This window comes from Mobula hypostoma, chromosome 12, assembly GCF_963921235.1.
Source record: "Mobula hypostoma chromosome 12, sMobHyp1.1, whole genome shotgun sequence".
Lineage (NCBI taxonomy): Eukaryota > Metazoa > Chordata > Chondrichthyes > Myliobatiformes > Myliobatidae > Mobula > Mobula hypostoma.
In genome coordinates, this window is record NC_086108.1 from 18,425,479 (window position 1) to 18,443,289 (window position 17,811).

Below are 17,811 nucleotides of genomic sequence, written 5' to 3' on the forward strand. Positions count from 1 at the left end.
ATTTGGATTATGGAATAGATGGCTTTGTGGCTAAGTTTGCTGATGATACGAAGATAGGGGCCAGTAGTGCTGAGGAAACGGAGAGTCTGCAGAGAGACTTGGATAGATTGGAAGAACGGGCAAAGAAGTGGTAAATGAAATACAATGTTGGAAAGTGTATGGTTATGCACTTTGGCAGAAGAAATAAACGGGCAGACTATTATTTAAATGGGGAAAGAGTTCAAAGTTCTGAGATGCAACGGGACTTGGGAGTCCTCGTACAGGATACTCTTAAGGTTAACCTGCAGGTTGAGTCTGTGGTGAAGAAGGCAAATGCAATGTTGGCATTCATTTCTAGAGGAATAGAGTATAGGAGCAGGGATGTGATGTTGAGGCCCTATAAGGCACTGGTGAGACCTCACTTGGAGTACTGTGGGCAGTTTTGGTCTCCTTATTTAAGAAAGAATGTGCTGACGTTGGAGAGGGTACAGAGAAGATTCACTAGAATGATTCGGGGAATAAGAGGGTTAACATATGAGGAACGTTTGTCTGCTCTTGGACTGTATTCCTTGGAGTTTAGAAGAATGAGGGGAGACCTCATAGAAACATTTCGAATGTTGAAAGGCATGGACAGAGAGGGTGTGTCAAAGTTGTTTCCCATGATGGGGGAGTCTAGTACGAGAGGGCATGACTTAAGGATTGAAGGGCGCCCATTCAGAACAGAGATGCGAAGAAATGTTTTTAGTCAGAGGGTGGTGAATCTATGGATTTTGTTGCCACGGGCAGCGGTGGAGGCCAAGTCATTGGGTGTATTTAAGGCACAGATTGATAGGTATCTGAGTAGCCAGGGCATCAAAGGTTATGGTGAGAAGGCGGGGGAGTGGGACTAAATGGGAGAATGAATCAGCTCATGATAAAATGGCAGAGCAGACTCGATGGCTTCTTTGTCTTATGGTCTAAATGTTGTTCTTGTATCTGGCCCAACCACATCCCCTGGTAGTTCATTGATCACCCCACTCACCTCTGGGTGAAAAAGTTGCCCTTCAGGTTCCTATTAAATCTCTATCCCCTCTCTTCGATGTGATAAAATGATCTGGCATGCAAAGCAGTTTTTCATTATACTTCTGTACATGTGATATGAACAATATTAATAGCAATGAATTTTACCTTCCTCTTCCTTAATTGATGAAGCATTCAGTGAGGAGAGCAGCAAATTTAAAGGAAGAGTGGGCTACTACTCAAAGATGAATAAACTTAGCCAGGGCCAGACCAAGAGACTTGAGATTATCATATTTGCATAGCTAAGAGTGGCTACCACTCCAAATGTGTGCCATATATCTATTCAAATACATAAGAGATGTTGGAAATCCAGGGTAGCATACACAAGACGCTGGAGGAACTCACCAGGTCAGGCTGTATTAACCAAGAGGAATTAAGAATCAACATTTCAGCAGAGACCCTTCATTGGGACTGGAAAGGAAGGGAGAAGAAGCTAGAATAAGAATTGGGTGTGGGATGAGTGGAAGGTGATAGGTGAAGCCAGATGAGGAGGAAGGTCAGTGAGTTGAGGAGGAAGGATAAAGTTAGAAGCATGGAAGTGATAGGTGTAAGAGGTAAAATGCTGAAGAAAAAGCAATCTGACAGGAGATTAATGTGGACTACAGGAGAAATGGAGGGAGAGGGACACAGGGGTTGGGGTTGGGGTTGGGGTTGGGGTTGGGGTGGGTTGGGGTTGGGGTGGGTTGGGGTTGGGGTTGGGGTGGGGTGGGGTGGGGTGGGGTGGGGGGGGGAACAGCTGATAGACAGGTGAAGGGAGGAGAAGGGGTAATACAGGAGCCAGAATAGTGAATGGAGAAGCAAAGAAAGGGAGGGGAAGAAAGGTTACAGGAAGAAGGAGAAATCAATATTTATGCCATCAGTTTCGAGTCTACCTAACCTCATATATGGTGTTACTCCCCCAACCTGAGAGTGGCCTCATCATGACAGCAGAGGAGGCCATGGACTGACGTTGGAATTGGACTGAGCAGTTGAATTAAAATAGTTAGCCACCAGGAAATCCTGCCAGTTGCAGATGGAGTAAAGATGCTCAACAAAGTGGTACCCTGATCTACACTGGGTCTCATCAATATGGAGCAGGCTGCACTGAGAACACAGGGTACAATAGATAACTCCAACAGACTTGCAGGTGAAGTATTGCCTCACATAGAAGGATGGTTTGGGGTCCTGAATGTTGGGGAGGGAGGAGGTGAATGGACAGTTGTGCACTTGTTCCACTTTGCAGGGATAAGTGCCAGGAGGGGAGTCAATGGGGAAGGACAGAGGATGTGATTCCTGTGGAAAACAGAGATGTACTTGATGGTCAAATCCCATTGAAGATGGTGGAAGTTGTGTGGAATATTGTGCTGGATGTGGAAGCTCATGGGGACAAGGTGCGGACAAGAGGAAATCTATCCCTGTTAAGGCAGTTGGAGATGAGAAAGGGAAGAGATGTGGGTGAGGGCACCATCAATGGTAGAGGAAGGGAACCCCAATTTTTAAGAAGGTGGGCACCTCAAATGTTTTCAAAAGGAAAGCTTCATCCTAAGACCAGATGCTGCAGTAACAGAGGCACTGAGAAAAGGGAACAGCATTTTTACAAGTGACAGGATGGGATGAGGTATAGTCAAGATAGCTGTAGGAGTCAATAGATTTATAAGAGGTAGAGAGTCTGTCTCCGGAGATTGATACAGAGAGAATGAGAAAGGTGAGAGAGGTGTCAGAAATGGACCAAATGAATTTAAAGTGGATTTGTCTTAATGACCACCATCCAAAGGCACTGACCTCAACAATAATGAAGACCTTTCAGTGGCTGGTCATGGGTCATATTAAATCCTATCTTCCATTGGGCCCTTTCCAGTCTGATTATTACTCAAATTGGTTCACTGACAATGCCATTGCCTCTGCCCTCCATTCTATTCTGTCCCATCCAGAAAATGATTCCTCATATACCAGATCGCTGTTTGTCGACCAGCGTGGTGTTTAGTACAATCTCAGCACAGACTAGAAGGGCCGAGATGGCCTGTTTCCGTGCTGTAATTGTTATATCCCTCAGAAGCTGGGTAAACTATCCTCTTTGGGTCTCAAAATCTCTCTCTGTAAATGGATCTTTGACAGAAAAACCACAGTCAGTCCATGATGGCAGAAACATTTTTAGGTCCATCAAGCTGAGCACTGGCAACCCCAGGGCTGTATACTCGGCCCGCTTCTGTTCACACTGCTGACACATGACTGTTCTGCTAGATCTAGCTCAAACCAAATTATTAAGTTCGCTGATGACACAAGAAAGATTGACCTTATCAACAACAATGAGAGGGAACGTGATGATGGTAAGGACAATATGAGTGAGGTTGATGTTCTGGAGCATGTTGATATTAAGGGAGAGGAGGTGTTGGAGTTGCTAGCATACATTAGGACGGATAAGTCCCCGGGGCCTGACGGAATATTCCCCAGGCTGCTCCACGAGGTGAGGGAAGAGATTGCTGAGCCTCTGGCTAGGATGTTTATGTTCTCGTTGTCCACGGGAATGGTACCAGAGGATTGGAGGGAGGCGAATGTTGTCCCCTTGTTCAAAATGGCAGGAGACTTGGAGGAGCAGAGGGATCTGGGGTTACATGTCCACAGATCCCTGAAAGTTGCCTCACAGGTAGATAGGGTAGTTAAGAAAGCTTATGGGGTGTTAGCTTTCATAAGTCGAGGGATAGAGTTTTAGAGTTTAATGATGCAGCTCTATAAAACTCTGGTCAGGCCACACTTGGAGTACTGTGTCCAGTTCTGGTCGCCTCACTATAGGAAGGATGTGGAAGCATTGGAAAGGGTGCAGAGGAGATTTACCAGGATGCTGCCTGGTTTAGAGAGTATGCATTATGATCAGAGTTTAAGGGAGCTAGGGCTTTACTCTTTGGAGAGAAGGAGGATGAGAGGAGACATGATAGAGGTGTACAAGATAATAAGAGGAATAGATAGCACACATCAAAAGTGCTGGTGAACGCAGCAGGCCAGGCAACATCTATAGGAAGAGGTGCAGTCGACGTTTCAGGCCGAGACTCTTCGTCAGGACTAACTGAAGGAAGAGTGAGTAAGGGATTTGAAAGTTGGAGGGGGATGGGGAGATCCAAAATGATAGGAGAAGACAGGAGGGGGAGGGATAGAGCCAAGAGCTGGACAGGTGATAGGCAAAAGGGGATACGAGAAGATTCCTGTCGAAGGGTCTCGGCCTGAAACGTCGACTGCACCTCTTCCTACAGATGCTGCTTGGCCTGCTGCGTTCACCAGCACTTTTGATGTGTGTTGCTTGAATTTCCAGCATCTGCAGAATTCCTGTTGTTCAAGAGGAATAGATAGAGTGGATAGCTGGCGCCTCTTCCCCAGGGCACCACTGCTCAATACAAGAGGACATGACTTTAAGGTAAGGGTTGGGAAGTACAAGGGGGATATTAGAGGAAGGTTTTTTACCCAGAGAGTGGTTGGTGCGTGGAATGCACTGCCTGAGTCAGTGGTGGAGGCAGATACACTAGTGAAGTTTAAGAGACTACTAGGCAGGTATATGGAGGAATTTAAGGTGGGGGGTTATATGGGAGGCAAGTTGTGAGGGTCGGCATAACATTGTGGGCCGTAGGGCCTGTACTGTGCTGTACTTTTCTATGTTTTCTATGTTTCTATGATGAGATGGTGTACAGCAAGGAGGTAGAGCAGCTTATTGAGTGGTGCAAACAGTTTGACCCTCAACGTGGACAAAACTAAAGAGATGATTATGGACTGTAGGAGGGTGCAGGCTGACCACTCCTCACAGCACATGAATGTCTCCTCCATGAAGAGAGTTAGGATCACCTAGTTTCTTGAAGTACACATAACGGACAATCTCACCACCTCGTTAGTCAAGAAAGTACAGCAGCGTCTCCACTTCCTGAGGAGATTGAGGTGAACTTGGCTCCCCCCACCCCCACCCCCCCAACCAACCTTAGCCTAACCAATTTTTAGAGGAGCACCATTGAGAGTGCCCCAACCAGTTGCATCACTGTCCGGTACGAGAATTGCAAGACATCTAACTGTTAAGACCTGACAAAGCATTGCAAGCACTGCTAAGAGGATTATCAAGGTCCCTCTTCCACCCACCTGAGATATTTATCAGGAGCACTGTTTATACAAAGCCCTTAGACTTGTCAAGGATCACTTACATCCATCCCATAATTTCTTTGACCCCCACCCCACTATCAGGCAGGAGGTACCATAACATTAGAACAAGGACTGTTAGGATGGGAAATATCTTCTGCCCAGGCTGTGAGACTACTGAACACCCAAGTTTGTCCCATGTGAAGCACCGGTAGCATTATACTGCTTACTTTTTAAAATGTGTCATGAAAGCTTCTTATGCTAAGTGTCAGTCTTCATGAATATATTTTAGTATTTGTTAATTCACTTATGGTAATATTACTTTGTGTTGTGGGTGAGTTGTATGTGCTGCCTTGTGCTCCTTGGTCCAGAGGAATATTGTTTTCTTTGGCTGTATACATGTGTACGATTGAATGATGATAAACCTGAACTGGAAATTGAGCTTGAACCTGAACTTAAATGCAGGGTGGAAACTGGAGACAAAGTTGTTGAAATTTACAAGCTCAGCTTACATACTGACCTACTTAAGACCTTTGAGGTAATTTTTCGTATTGCACTTTGCTGCTGCTGCAAAAAAAAATTCATGAGATATGTGAGTGATGATCTGGGTCTCTATTGTGGACTGAGATTGGGAAGGGGCCAGGGAGAGGGGAGTCGTGGTTTGGAAAAGGGGAAGGGAGAAGGGAGGGAGAAGGAAGCACCACAGAGACATTGAGACATTCTGTAATAATCAATAAACCAATTGTTTGGAATCAAAGGATCTTGCCTGGTGTCTCAGAGATCAGTGTATCTGCACCCATGCAAATCCCCACCACAGGCACTCCTTCTCTGCCACCTGCCCTGCACCCCTCCCACAGTGCTCCACCCTCACCATTCTCTTTGCTCCCACCAGGTTTACAAACTCGCTTTTCTTTCCACGTTGACAAATACAGACCTGTGCAAAAGGCTTAGGCTTCTGAGCTATTTGTATCTAAGACATTTTGCACAGTACTATAGGTTCATGAAGCAACACAATGCAGTCTGCAATGTAATGCAGAAAGAGTTGGAGAGGATTATGAATGAAGGCTTGGAACATGGACTGTTCCACATAGCCAATGAAAAGGTAGGCATAGCTAGGGTCTATGCTAGGGGCATAGCTAGGGTTTAGTGAAAGTGGGAGGAGTCAAAAGAGAAATTGTTGAATATGAGGGCCATTTCCACCAGATGGAAGAGGGTGATGGGGGCAAGGAACTGGTTAGGTCTGTTGACTATTCAAATATCTTTTGTTATCAAGTTTGTGCAGTGAATAAATGAGCAGTGGGGAGGAAATATAAAGGGCAGAGCTTTTATAAAATAACATCTAAAAATTTGCCAGTACCAAAACGATTATATTTCTGAGGGATGAGAAGCTTTAAGTTATAAGAATTATTGACTGGAAACAGTCTATTCAGCCCACCATCTCCATTCTAACCGGTGGCCACCCATCTATACTAATCACATCTTCACAGCTTTGCCCATAAGCCTTCTATCTTCCAAAGATGTGGCCTTCACAGGCTGAATTTATTGTTCATCCCAAATTCCCCTTGAGAAGGTGATAGTAACTAATGCAGGTGTGGGTACACCCACAATATTGTCAAGGAGTTCCAGCATTTTGACTCACTCAGTGAGGGAGCAGTGATATATTTCCAAGTGGTTATGGTGTGTGACTTGGAAGGCAACTTCAAGGTGATGGTGTTCCCTATGCTTTTGGTGCCCTTGCCCTTCCAGCTGGTAGAGGTCATGGGTTATGAAGGTGCTATCTAAGGAGTCGTAGTGATTGGTTGCAATCGATCCTGCAGATGCTACAGATGTTGTGCATCAGTAGTGGAGAGTGTGAACGGTTGTAGACAGGGTGCCTGTCAAGCAACATGCTGTGCCCTGTGAATGGTGCTGAGAGTTGTTAAACTGCACTTATCCAAACAAGTGGAGAGTATTCCATCACAATGTTAGATTTAGGGAGTTAGTAGGTAAGTTCTCATCACAGCATTCTGACCCTCTAATTTGCTCTTGTAGCCATATTGTGTTTATAGGTAGTCCAATTCAGTTTCACTGCCCTAAACACCAGCAGCATAACAGGCAGTTTCTGGTTAATCGTAACCCCAGGATATTTTTAGTGGGGGTTCCATTGACTGTCAGGGGGGTGGTAGTAGCCAAATTTTCTCTTTTTGAATACCACCGTTGCCTCAGCCTATCAGCCCAGTCCTCCATATTGTCCAGAAATTATTGCATTTGGATGTCACTGTTTCATTATCTGAGGAGTCATTGTGCAATAATTACCAGGCATTCCTGCTTTTGACCTTGCAGTTGAAGGAAGGCGATTGATGTAGCTGAGGCTGTAATGAGGTCAGGGCAGAACCCAAAGTGAGCTTCTGTGAGATTTTATAGATCTATCTACGAGTTGTTATTGAATCTAATAGTGTGGGACTGCAGGCTTCAGTACCTCCTACCCAATGGTGAAAAGATAGCATGGTCCAGATGGTGGTGACCTTTGATGAATAATGCTGCCTTATTGAGATAGCACTTCATGTAGGTACTACCATTAATAGGGAGTGATTATTGGGCTGAGTCCACTGCAGTTTCTTGCATTCCTGTACATTTGAATTGGTGTGCCAACCATGTTGCAGCCATTCAGAATACAATCTCTATAGTACATCTGTAGAACTTTGTTGCACGTTCAGTGAAAAACAGAACTTTCAAAAGTAATGATGCTGGTGCATCTTCCTTGTTTAAAGATTAAGTAATAGATTGATGTATTAAATCTCACATGTGACAGGTGAGAGTGATTAACTGATATCCATAGATTATGCTCAGCATCTGCCTTCCCCATCACTGTCTTAATTGCAGTCAATCCTTGTTTGTGAAAGCTCAATTGAATTCCATCAGGCACACATGGCCTTCAGAGTCTCCTCTTCATTTTTCCCTATTCCACAGTGGGGGTCTGATCCCAGAACTGGTTGATGAAATGAACATATTCCAAATCACCTGGTTTTAAAAGAAAGACCCCAGGGTTCTGGCTGCATCAAATCTACTGGGATCTGCAGGAAGATCACAAGCCAAGTGATCTGTGTCACATTTACATGCTTTTCTCACCAGTTTGACTGGAAGCTATGTCTAATCTTTCTGCTTTTCACTGGAGGCTGTCTCAAGCAGATATACTAGCAATCAGACATACCATACCAGGCTGTTTCTTCTCCCCAGTAGAAAGGCACTGAGGCTGGTGGCATGTGGCTAGCATGGTGTGAAAGAGACCTTGCTTCCACTGGTAGCTCCTGGGAAACTATGTCCAATTGGGTCATCTCTCAGTGAGGAATGCCAGGCTTGTTTGATGAAAGGTCATTCACCCGTAACCTTTCCCTCTCCACAGATGCTGCCTGGTTGACTAAGTATTTCCTGCCTTTACTGTTCTATTTCAGATCCCCAACCTCTACAGCAGTTTGGCTTTGGGTGAGTTGCTTGAAAAGAGTGTTCCACAGTCCCCGTCAGTATTTATCTCCGTAGACTGTATCCTAGGGCCAGACCTGCAGGTTAGAAGTCTCCACCTCCAATGGCCCACCGAAGCCATTCAACCTTGTAAAAGACTGGTGCCTACCTAAACCCATTCACAAGCCGCAGGTTCCTGAAGCAACATCGAAAGTTGAACAGGAAGAGCTCCGGTGATTCAGAATACGGAAGCTGGCTATTCGCACCCTCCTCATACTCCCCTTCACTGAACACCCATCCTGGAACCCTTCCCCATATGGCTTCTCCTTAAACCCATCATTACTCTTCATCCTCACCATGTTCCATATTCCCATATTGATGATTATCTCTATAGCTCTCCAACATTGGATTACTCACATCCAAAAGCCCAGCTCTTTCATCATCTTAAATACATCTAATAATCTAATCTAATTTTAGCAGGGATAGAAGGGAAGATGGAATCTTTTTCCCTTGGCAGTAAGAGGGTGTAAGTTTAAGATAAGTTGGAGATTTAAAGGGAATCTCAGTGGGAAGATATAGAACATAGAATAGTACAGTACATAACAGGCCCTTCTGTCATAAGCTGGTGGCTGGGAACAGACCGAAGTGCAAGACACAGACACTGAAGTACTAGGGACAGGACTAGGATACAGGGCGATGGCAAGTAAATGGACAGGAAAACCAGGAACCTGGAACAGGACTGAACAAGAGAGCTAGGAGCCCGGGCTTGAACTCCGAGCCAGAGACCGGACAAGGACTCAGTACCTGGGTCTTGCCTCTGGCTCGGACCCCAGACTAGGAAAGGACAAGGCTTGGCAGGCAGGCAGGACGAGGCTGGAGTCTCCAGGCTAGAAGCTGGAGGCGAGAGACTTGGCTTGGCAAGAGGCTCAAGGCGAGAGACTTGGCTTGGCTTGGCAAGAGGCTCGAGGCTGGAGTCTACAGGCTCGAGGCTAGGCAAGAGACAAGGCGAGGCTTGACAGGAGGCTGGAGACTTGAGACTAGGGGCGAGGCGGGGCGAGACGCGAGGCTGGAGACTTGAGACTAGGGGCGAGACGCGAGGCTGGAGACTTGAGACTAGGGGCGAGGTGGGGCGAGACGCGAGGCTGGAGACTTGAGACTAGGGGCGAGGCGGGGCGAGACGCGAGGCTGGAGACTTGAGACTAGGGGCGAGGCGGGGCGAGACGCGAGGCTGGAGACTTGAGACTAGGGGCGAGGCGGGGCGAGACGCGAGGCTGGAGACTTGAGACTAGGGGCGAGGCGGGGCGAGACGCGAGGCTGGAGACTTGAGACTAGGGGCGAGGCGGGGCGAGACGCGAGGCTGGAGACTTGAGACTAGGGGCGAGGCGGGGCGAGACGCGAGGCTGGAGACTTGAGACTAGGGGCGAGGCGGGGCGAGACGCGAGGCTGGAGACTTGAGACTAGGGGCGAGGCGGGGCGAGACGCGAGGCTGGAGACTTGAGACTAGGGGCGAGGCGGGGCGAGGCTGGAGACTTGAGACTAGGGGCGAGGCGGGGCGAGGCTGGAGACTTGAGACTAGGGGCGAGGCGGGGCGAGGCTGGAGACTTGAGACTAGGGGCGAGGCGCGCGAGGCTGGAGACTTGAGACGAGGGGCGAGGCGCGAGGCTGGAGACTTGAGACGAGGGGCGAGGCGCGAGGCTGGAGACTTGAAACTAGGGGCGAGGCGCGAGGCTGGAGGCTGGAGGCGGGGTGAGGAGAGGCTGGAGGCAGGGCGAGGAGAGGCTGGAGGCTTGAGTCTTGAGGCGGGGCTTGGCAGGCTCCTCCTGGGCAGGGCGTGGATCACCACCCAACAGAGGCAAGGGACAGAACCAACCTCAGGTAACGGCAAGACGGCCTGGCTTACCTGAGCGGAAGCAAGGGACAGGAAGGGACAGAACCAACCCCAGGTAACGGCAAGATGGCCTGGCTTACCTGGGTGGAGGCAAGGGACAGGAAAGGAGCTAGGTACAGGGTGGCTCCAGGACCAGACAGCAAGACAAGACAAGGCAAGGCTACTGGCAAAGCAGGGCAAGATGAGAACTTCAGGCGAGGCGAGAGTTACTGGCAAGACAAGGCAGGACTTCAGGCGAGGAAACAGAAGGCAGGGGAAGGGATACAAGGAGTAAGGACAAGAACGATCTAGCCTCCACGCCCTGCTCTCTGGAGGTATTTATGCAGCCAGCCCCAACTAGCATCAGCTGCCTCAATTAGCTCAACAAGGACAGAAACAGGGTAAATAGGAAAACCTGGAGCAAGGGTCGATGGACCAGACCGTGAACCGGAATACGGACTTCACGGACCGGACTATGACACTATGACAGTACCCACGCCCCCACCCCCCCACGGGAGCCTCCGGGCGACCAAACAGGGTATCCAGACTATGGACGACCCGGGCAGGTGGGAGGGTATGTAACAGAAAGGAACCCCGGGTGCAAGAGGAAAACGACAGTGTCTGTGTCGCTGGGTCCATGGTTGGCTGGATCGTTCTGTCATAAGTTGGTGGCTGGGAACGGACCTAAGTGCAAGACACAGACACTGAAGTACTAGGGACAGGACTGGGATACTAGGGACCATTTATTCTGCTTCTCTTTCCTCAAAGCCTCTTTATATGTTAGATCTGGCTTTACTCCATGCACTTCTTTCACTGCTCTATTGCTCTGGGTCCCATCCCCCTTGCAAATTAGTTTAAACCCTCCCGAACCGTGCTAGCAAACCTAATTGCAAGGATATTGCTCCCCCTCGAGTTCAGGTGCACCCATCCAATTTGTACAGGTCCCACCTTCCCCAGAGGAGATCCCAATGATCCAAAAATCTAAAACCCTGCTCCCTGCACCAACTCCTCAGCCACGCATTCAACTGCCATCTCCTCCAGTTCTTACCATCACCATCACGTAGCACTGGCATCAATCCTGTTCTTCAGCCTTCTGCCTAGTTCCCGAAACTCACACTTCAGGACCCCATCCCTCTGCTTGCCTATGTCATTGGTACCAACATGTATCATGACTTCTGGCTGTTTTCCCTCTCGTACCAGAATGTCGTGCACCCGGTCAGAGACATCCCCGACCCTGGCACCCGGGAGGCAACAAACCATGTGGGTGTCCTTCTCACGTCCACAAAATCTTCTGTCTGCTTCCCTGACTATAGAGTCTCCAATGACGACAGCTCTCCTCTTCTCCGTCCCACCCTTCTGCTCCACTGGGTCAGACTCAGTGCCGGAGGCTCTGCCACCATGGCTCACACCTGGCTGGTCATCCCTGCCAACAGTATCCAGGACGGTAAACTTATTATTCAGGGGAATGGCTACAGGGGTGCTCTACACTACCTGTCTGCTCAACTTCGCTTTCCCCCCTCTGACTGTCACCCAACGACCTGCTTCCGACAGCCTAGATGTGACTACCTCCCTGTAGCTCTCATCTTTGACTGCCTCATTCTCCCTTATGAGTCGAAGGTCATCCAGCTGCTGCTCCAGATTCCTCACATGGCCTTCCAGATCGCCCAGCCGTATGCACTTCTGGCAGATATTTCACACAAAGAATCATTTACATCTGGTCAGGATATCCTTACTCACTCACAGTTAGTCCTGACGAAGGGTCGCAGCCTGAAACATCGACTGCACCTCTTCCTAGAGATGCTGCCTGGCCTGCTGCATTCACCAGCAACTTTGATCTGTGTTGCTTGAATTTCCAGCATCTGCAGAATTCCTGTTAGTTACATCTGGAATTGGTTGTGATGTAGGTGGTGACCTCACAATATTGAAGTTAACTATTTGAATAATCATAAGGCTGCAGAGTAAATGCAGGTAAATGGGACTTGTGTAGATCAGAGCTTATGGTCGTATAGTCAAGGGGCTCTCCTCTCTGCTTTAAGACTCCATGATGTGTAAACTAGAGCCCAGAATTGTGAATAATGTCCCTGTACATATGAGAGACAAGATCCCTTCTGGTGCTTTCCCCCTCATACCTCAGTGCTCAGCATAAAAAGGAGCTTGCTGGGGCCATTACGAATGGGTACACTGATGGGAGGTGATGAAGGAAAGTGGATGAGGCTCCGGTGAAGCAGAAACATTGTCGTTGATCAACTAGGGCAAATGGTCTGTAAAATACAATGTAACTCAGTGTAATTACACCTCAGTGTTTCTCTGTGTTACAGTCACTGTAGCAAACTAAATCACCAGCGCTACTATTCTAAAATACAGAGAGAAAAATCAGTAAAAATATTGAAAACACAAGCACTGAACAGATTAAATGGAGAAGTGCCCATCAGCCATCTATAGAGTCCCATGACCCAATCAGAACTGTTTTATTAATATTCAGTGCTTCAGGGACTAAATTACTTCAGCCACCAAGGAGCTAATGGTCAGTGAAACCAAGGTATCAGTCAGCATAAGCCCTGTGTTTAAACACTTCCATCATTTGTAGAGAAAGAAGTATGTGTGTGTGTGTGTGTTTTTTTTTTGTATAAATGCATTGGTGTATCCTGAACGTGTTGTTGTGTGTCTTCTGTGTGTCTTAGCGTGTCTACAGATGCAGATGTGTGCCTGCATGTATTAGCTAAAATTGGGATGGACTCTCCTTACCATAAAATAATAGGCTTCTCAGTGAGAGACTGCCAAGAGACATTTACCAGTTCTGGTCAAATGATGCCATTTAAATTTTGACTAATGTCCCCAGTGCACGTTAATCTGCCTGCTCTCAGACACCAGATTGATTCTGCTTTCTGCCCCATATACTTAGCTTGCCATTGTGAAGCAATAATTTGTTGTAATAGGCTGTTTGCAGAGTTGTTCCACCATGACCTTTTGTGAGAGGGCTTGCAGGATACGTTCCTTTTTAAAGGGACAGAGTCTCCTTGTCAGACAGCATGAAGTGATGTCAGCACAAGACAAAGGATGGAGGTTCGAGGTGCAACCTGCCCACATAGATATAATGAACAGGGCCCCAACAATATGAGCAACAACTTCATTGCTGCTGCATTACTCCTGACACCTGTCTCAGACTGCAGGGAGCTCAGTGTATTACTTCACATCAGGAAATACTTGGCCCCTCTCACCCACAATATCTGGCACCACAGTAACTGAACAGACCTAGGGTGTCTATCAAGTTGAACTAGCTCCTCACCATCCCCATGTGGAGTTGGGCTTCAACCTGCAAAGCCATGAGGTGATGCAGGGTTGGGGTGTGTGTGCAGCCCCACAGGGAAAGGAAAGGTTGAGCCTTTACCTTTACCTACACTATTTATCAATCAGCTCAAAAATACACCCACATTTACTCATTGGAACTGCTCCAAGAGCACCAAGGAGAGGCCTCAATGATTTCTCTTTCATTGAGTTTTTAGTGATATTGCTGGCAAGACCTGTATCTCATTCTTGTCCCCAAATCTCCCTTGAGAAGATGATAGAGTAAACTGCTGCACTGCAAAGGTGCTCCTGCAGTGCTGTTGGGGAAGGCCTTCTGAGGTTTAGACACAGTATCAATGAAGGATCATAAAATAACTTTAAACTGGGAAAGTGTGTGACTTGGAGGAGAATCTGGGTGAGTGACAGAGCACACACTGCAGCTATTGTGTATTAGTGATGGAGGGAATTACTATTTCAGATGGATAGGATGCCAGTCAGGTGGGCTAATTTGTCCCACAAGGTTCTTGAGAGTTGATGGACCTACACTGATCCAGGTAAGCAAAGAATGTTCCATCATACTCCTGGCCTCCTCTGCTGATGGTGGAAAAGGACTGGTGTATCAGGAGGTGAGTCATTCATCATGCCTCTGTCTTTATTTGGCTCTAGGATGTTGATGATAGTGATGAATGCTTTCTCTCTGTCCCTCACTTCATTCAGCAGCTGGTTCTCCATGTCACGGTGGGACCATCATCCAGCTCCTGCTGAAACCCGTCTCGATGCCAGGCCTGCAGGGACTGGTCCTGGCTCTCCTCTCCCATGCTCAGTAGCACAAGGTTCTGAACCCCAAAGGCTTGACAAGTACCAGGGACGGATGGAAGGCCTTTAGCTTAGTAACCCTGTGTTCTGTCCATAGCCTCCTTGCCTTCTTGCAGAAGAAACAATCTATGTCTGTGTGATATCAACAAGTCCCCTCCAGACCCCAGCAGAACCTGTTGCAAGACCCTCTCACAGTCAAGATGTGTGATACAAAGGCCCAGAGGGAGAAGGTTGCTGAATGTAATCACCTGCACCACCTTTCCTTTGCGTAGTGTGTGGGGTTGGTCCATGCATTACTAGTAAAGGGATTTACAGTGTTTTTTTGTGTGTTAACTACATGTACAAATATTGCTGTGGTGTTTAACATTAAATGAAATGCTTAGTTTCATTGAAAGAGGTAGCAATTAAGGAGAAAGGGCGTGGACACCAAAGGCCAACTCAGGAACCATCCATTCCGCAAATGTGTCTGCATTGGCTTTGTGGCTCTGGGCTACGGTTTAAGGTTCATTTCAGAGATCAGAGCATGTGATTTAGAAGTCACGGCAGTGCAAAGTTGAGAGGGCTGGCTCAAGAGACTAAATGGTAGACTCCTGCCTTTATGATCCTGTATTCCTGCAGAACATTACGTCCAACAATCCAGCACCATGAGTAAGAGGTCTCCAATGAAAAAAAAAACAGAAGGAAACTGACTCATCACAAGTAAGCATTCAGTGCAAATGTGGCTGATCTACCCCAGGCCTCATTTCCCCATCTGTCAGATCCTCATAACCTTCAATTCTCTGACCCTTGAAAATGTATCCACCTCCAATTTAAATCCAACACTGTGGCTGACATCTCTAAGATTTATCATCATCTGCAAGAAAAATTGTCTATGTACCTCAGTTTTAAATGACCAGCCTCCTGAAACTCTGTCCCCTTGTTCAGGATTCCACCAAACATTTGGGCTTTGCAGCTCCTACATCTCAGTAGGTTACAACAAATATAGTTGTAGAGTCATACTGCACAGAAACAAGCCCTCAGCCCAACTGGTCCAGGATGCCCATCGAAGCGAGTCCCATTTGCTCATGTTTGGCTTATATCACTCCCAACCTTTCCAATGCACATACCTGTCCAAGTAGCTTTTAAAGGTTGTTAATGCACCTGCCTCAACTATTTCCTCGGCCAGCACATCATACAGTATATACTGACCACCTTAGCTTCCTATAAAATCTTTCCCCTCTCACTTTAACCCTATATCTTCTAATTCTTGATTCCCTAACCCTAGGGAAAAAGTCTGTATATTCTCCTCATGATTTTGTAAGATCACTCTTTCTTCTCCTACGCTCTAGTGAACTACTGTAAGTCATTCATAACTTTAGTGAAGCAATAGGTCTAGGGTATAGATAGCCTTCAGTAAATCCTGTACAATGCCGGGGCAACAGGAAATGGTGAATTTGAACTGTTACAAAGCTATTTCTGCAGGACCATTTTAAATATTTCATCAGTATGATTTCCTGACTGTTGATACTGCTGACATTTGCTGTTCTCTCAGATGTTTCTTTCTCCCTGCAGACCAATGGCAGCTGGCAAGATGCAGCCACTCCATCCTCAGTGACTTCACCAACAGAAGGGCCTGGAAGTGCCCAGTCTGATACCTCCAATTGATCTCCTCACAACAGGGCATCATGACAACCAATGAGCCAATCAGACAAAGGGAAAGGAGGAGGGGTGGAGGATGTCCAGGGGGAGGGGTGGGTCAGTGAGCCAACTCAACTAAACACCCAATCAGCTTTCTGTTTTTAGTGGGTGATGGCCAATTGAGACAGTCCTTTCAGTCTTTTCTCTGTCCGGGTACAGAAGTACTGGCCTGGATAAATCCAACTCCAAACAACTCTGAAGAAGCTTGACACCATCCAGGACAATGCCGCCCACTTGAATTGCACCCATCTACCACCCTAAATGTTCATCCCTTCTGCAGCCAGTGAACAGTGCCTGCAGTGTGCACCATCTACAAAATGCATGGTGGCTACAATGTGCACCATCTTCAAGAGGTACAGCAATTAGTGACCCAATCTACAGCAGCTGTACTTCCCAAACCTACTGAGAAAGTAGGTGCCTGGGAAAACTCTTTGGGTTGATTAAGAAGACTTTCTGGTGACATTGTGTACTGGGCTGCAGGTATTATATGACCTTTGCCTCTCACGACTGGCCTACAGTTTGGTCCTTCCTCTTTGCCAGCAAGTGACTCATTGGTTTTGCTGACAATAAGATGCTCTGGTCCTGCCTGTCCTTAAAGCTTTTCTCAGCAGTGAGACCCTCCTTAACAACCAATGGGACCTTGCACTGTCAGTGACCTGGAACACATTGTGTTATCCCTCTGTGCCTGGATGCTGGCCAGTATCCTGCAGTACAGCTGGTTTGTAGCCAACCTCTGCTCCCAAGCCCAACAATTCTCTCTTTTGACTTCGGCTAAACATAGGATCAAACCCCCTCCGATCACCTTCCCCCTCCTCCAACATTTGCTATTTACTCAGAAGTAGTGCAGGAAAGCGGAAGCAGAGGCATGGCATCTGCAGTTAGTGCTGTGACAGTCGCAGAGATGGGGTTGGGTGGATAGGCAGTGAGGTGGTTTACTTCTTCTGATACTTGTGCGGAGCCTCTGTGTGCTCCCATTTGAATATTCCTTCCCTGCTGAGACCAGTGATGGGCTAAAGATTCCCAGTAGATACTGCACCAATGTCATGTCGTCAAACACATCCACCAAGACCATCAAAGTAACCAAATAAAAGGCAAGCGAAAGGACAGAAAGGACATTTAAAGGTTAAAAACATTAGACGTAGGTCTCCTTGCAGCTTTACAGAAATGTTCCTCACACATTTCCCCACCCCAGAGTTAATTTTTGCAGCAATCGTTCGAACATTTAAGTGTGAATGTTCTTGTACAGGGGACGGGGGAGGGAAAAGACAGGAGGGGAGTGGGTTGGGAGAGGGTGGGGAGCTAAACAATGAACCAAAAATTGTCATGAATACCACGTGTAATTCTGACTCTCACTGGCATGTGAATCCAATCTGACAGTTGTTTGCCAATCTCTGTGTCACAAGTGGAATTCTGTCCTACTAGCAGTGCTCCATTTCTATGTGAATCTCTTGCTTGTGTTGAACAACCCACATTTCCGATAGCTTCTTGGGTTTAGTGGTGACTGAGTGGAGGACTTTGGGTTCCCATTGTTTTTATCTTGTGCTCACGACTAACTCCTTAGGTGATGTGGAAAGCAGCAACTTCACTGAAGTATGATTGAC

At 47.2% G+C, this 17,811-nt stretch overlaps 1 protein-coding gene across 4 annotated transcripts in view; it reads left to right on the forward strand.

The window, feature by feature from the left end:
* The window catches only part of LOC134355119 (pre-B-cell leukemia transcription factor 1-like), a 537,574-nt gene extending 520,131 nt beyond the window's left edge, over window positions 1–17,443 (forward strand). For all 4 annotated transcript variants that reach the window (XM_063064869.1, XM_063064872.1, XM_063064870.1 and 1 more), the window contains one exon: window positions 16,085–17,443. In XM_063064869.1, coding sequence (XP_062920939.1) covers window positions 16,085–16,177 — 93 coding nt within the window. In that variant the 3' untranslated portion in view covers window positions 16,178–17,443. The remainder of the gene's footprint in view (window positions 1–16,084) is intronic.
* The last annotated feature ends 368 nt before the right edge of the window (window positions 17,444–17,811 follow it).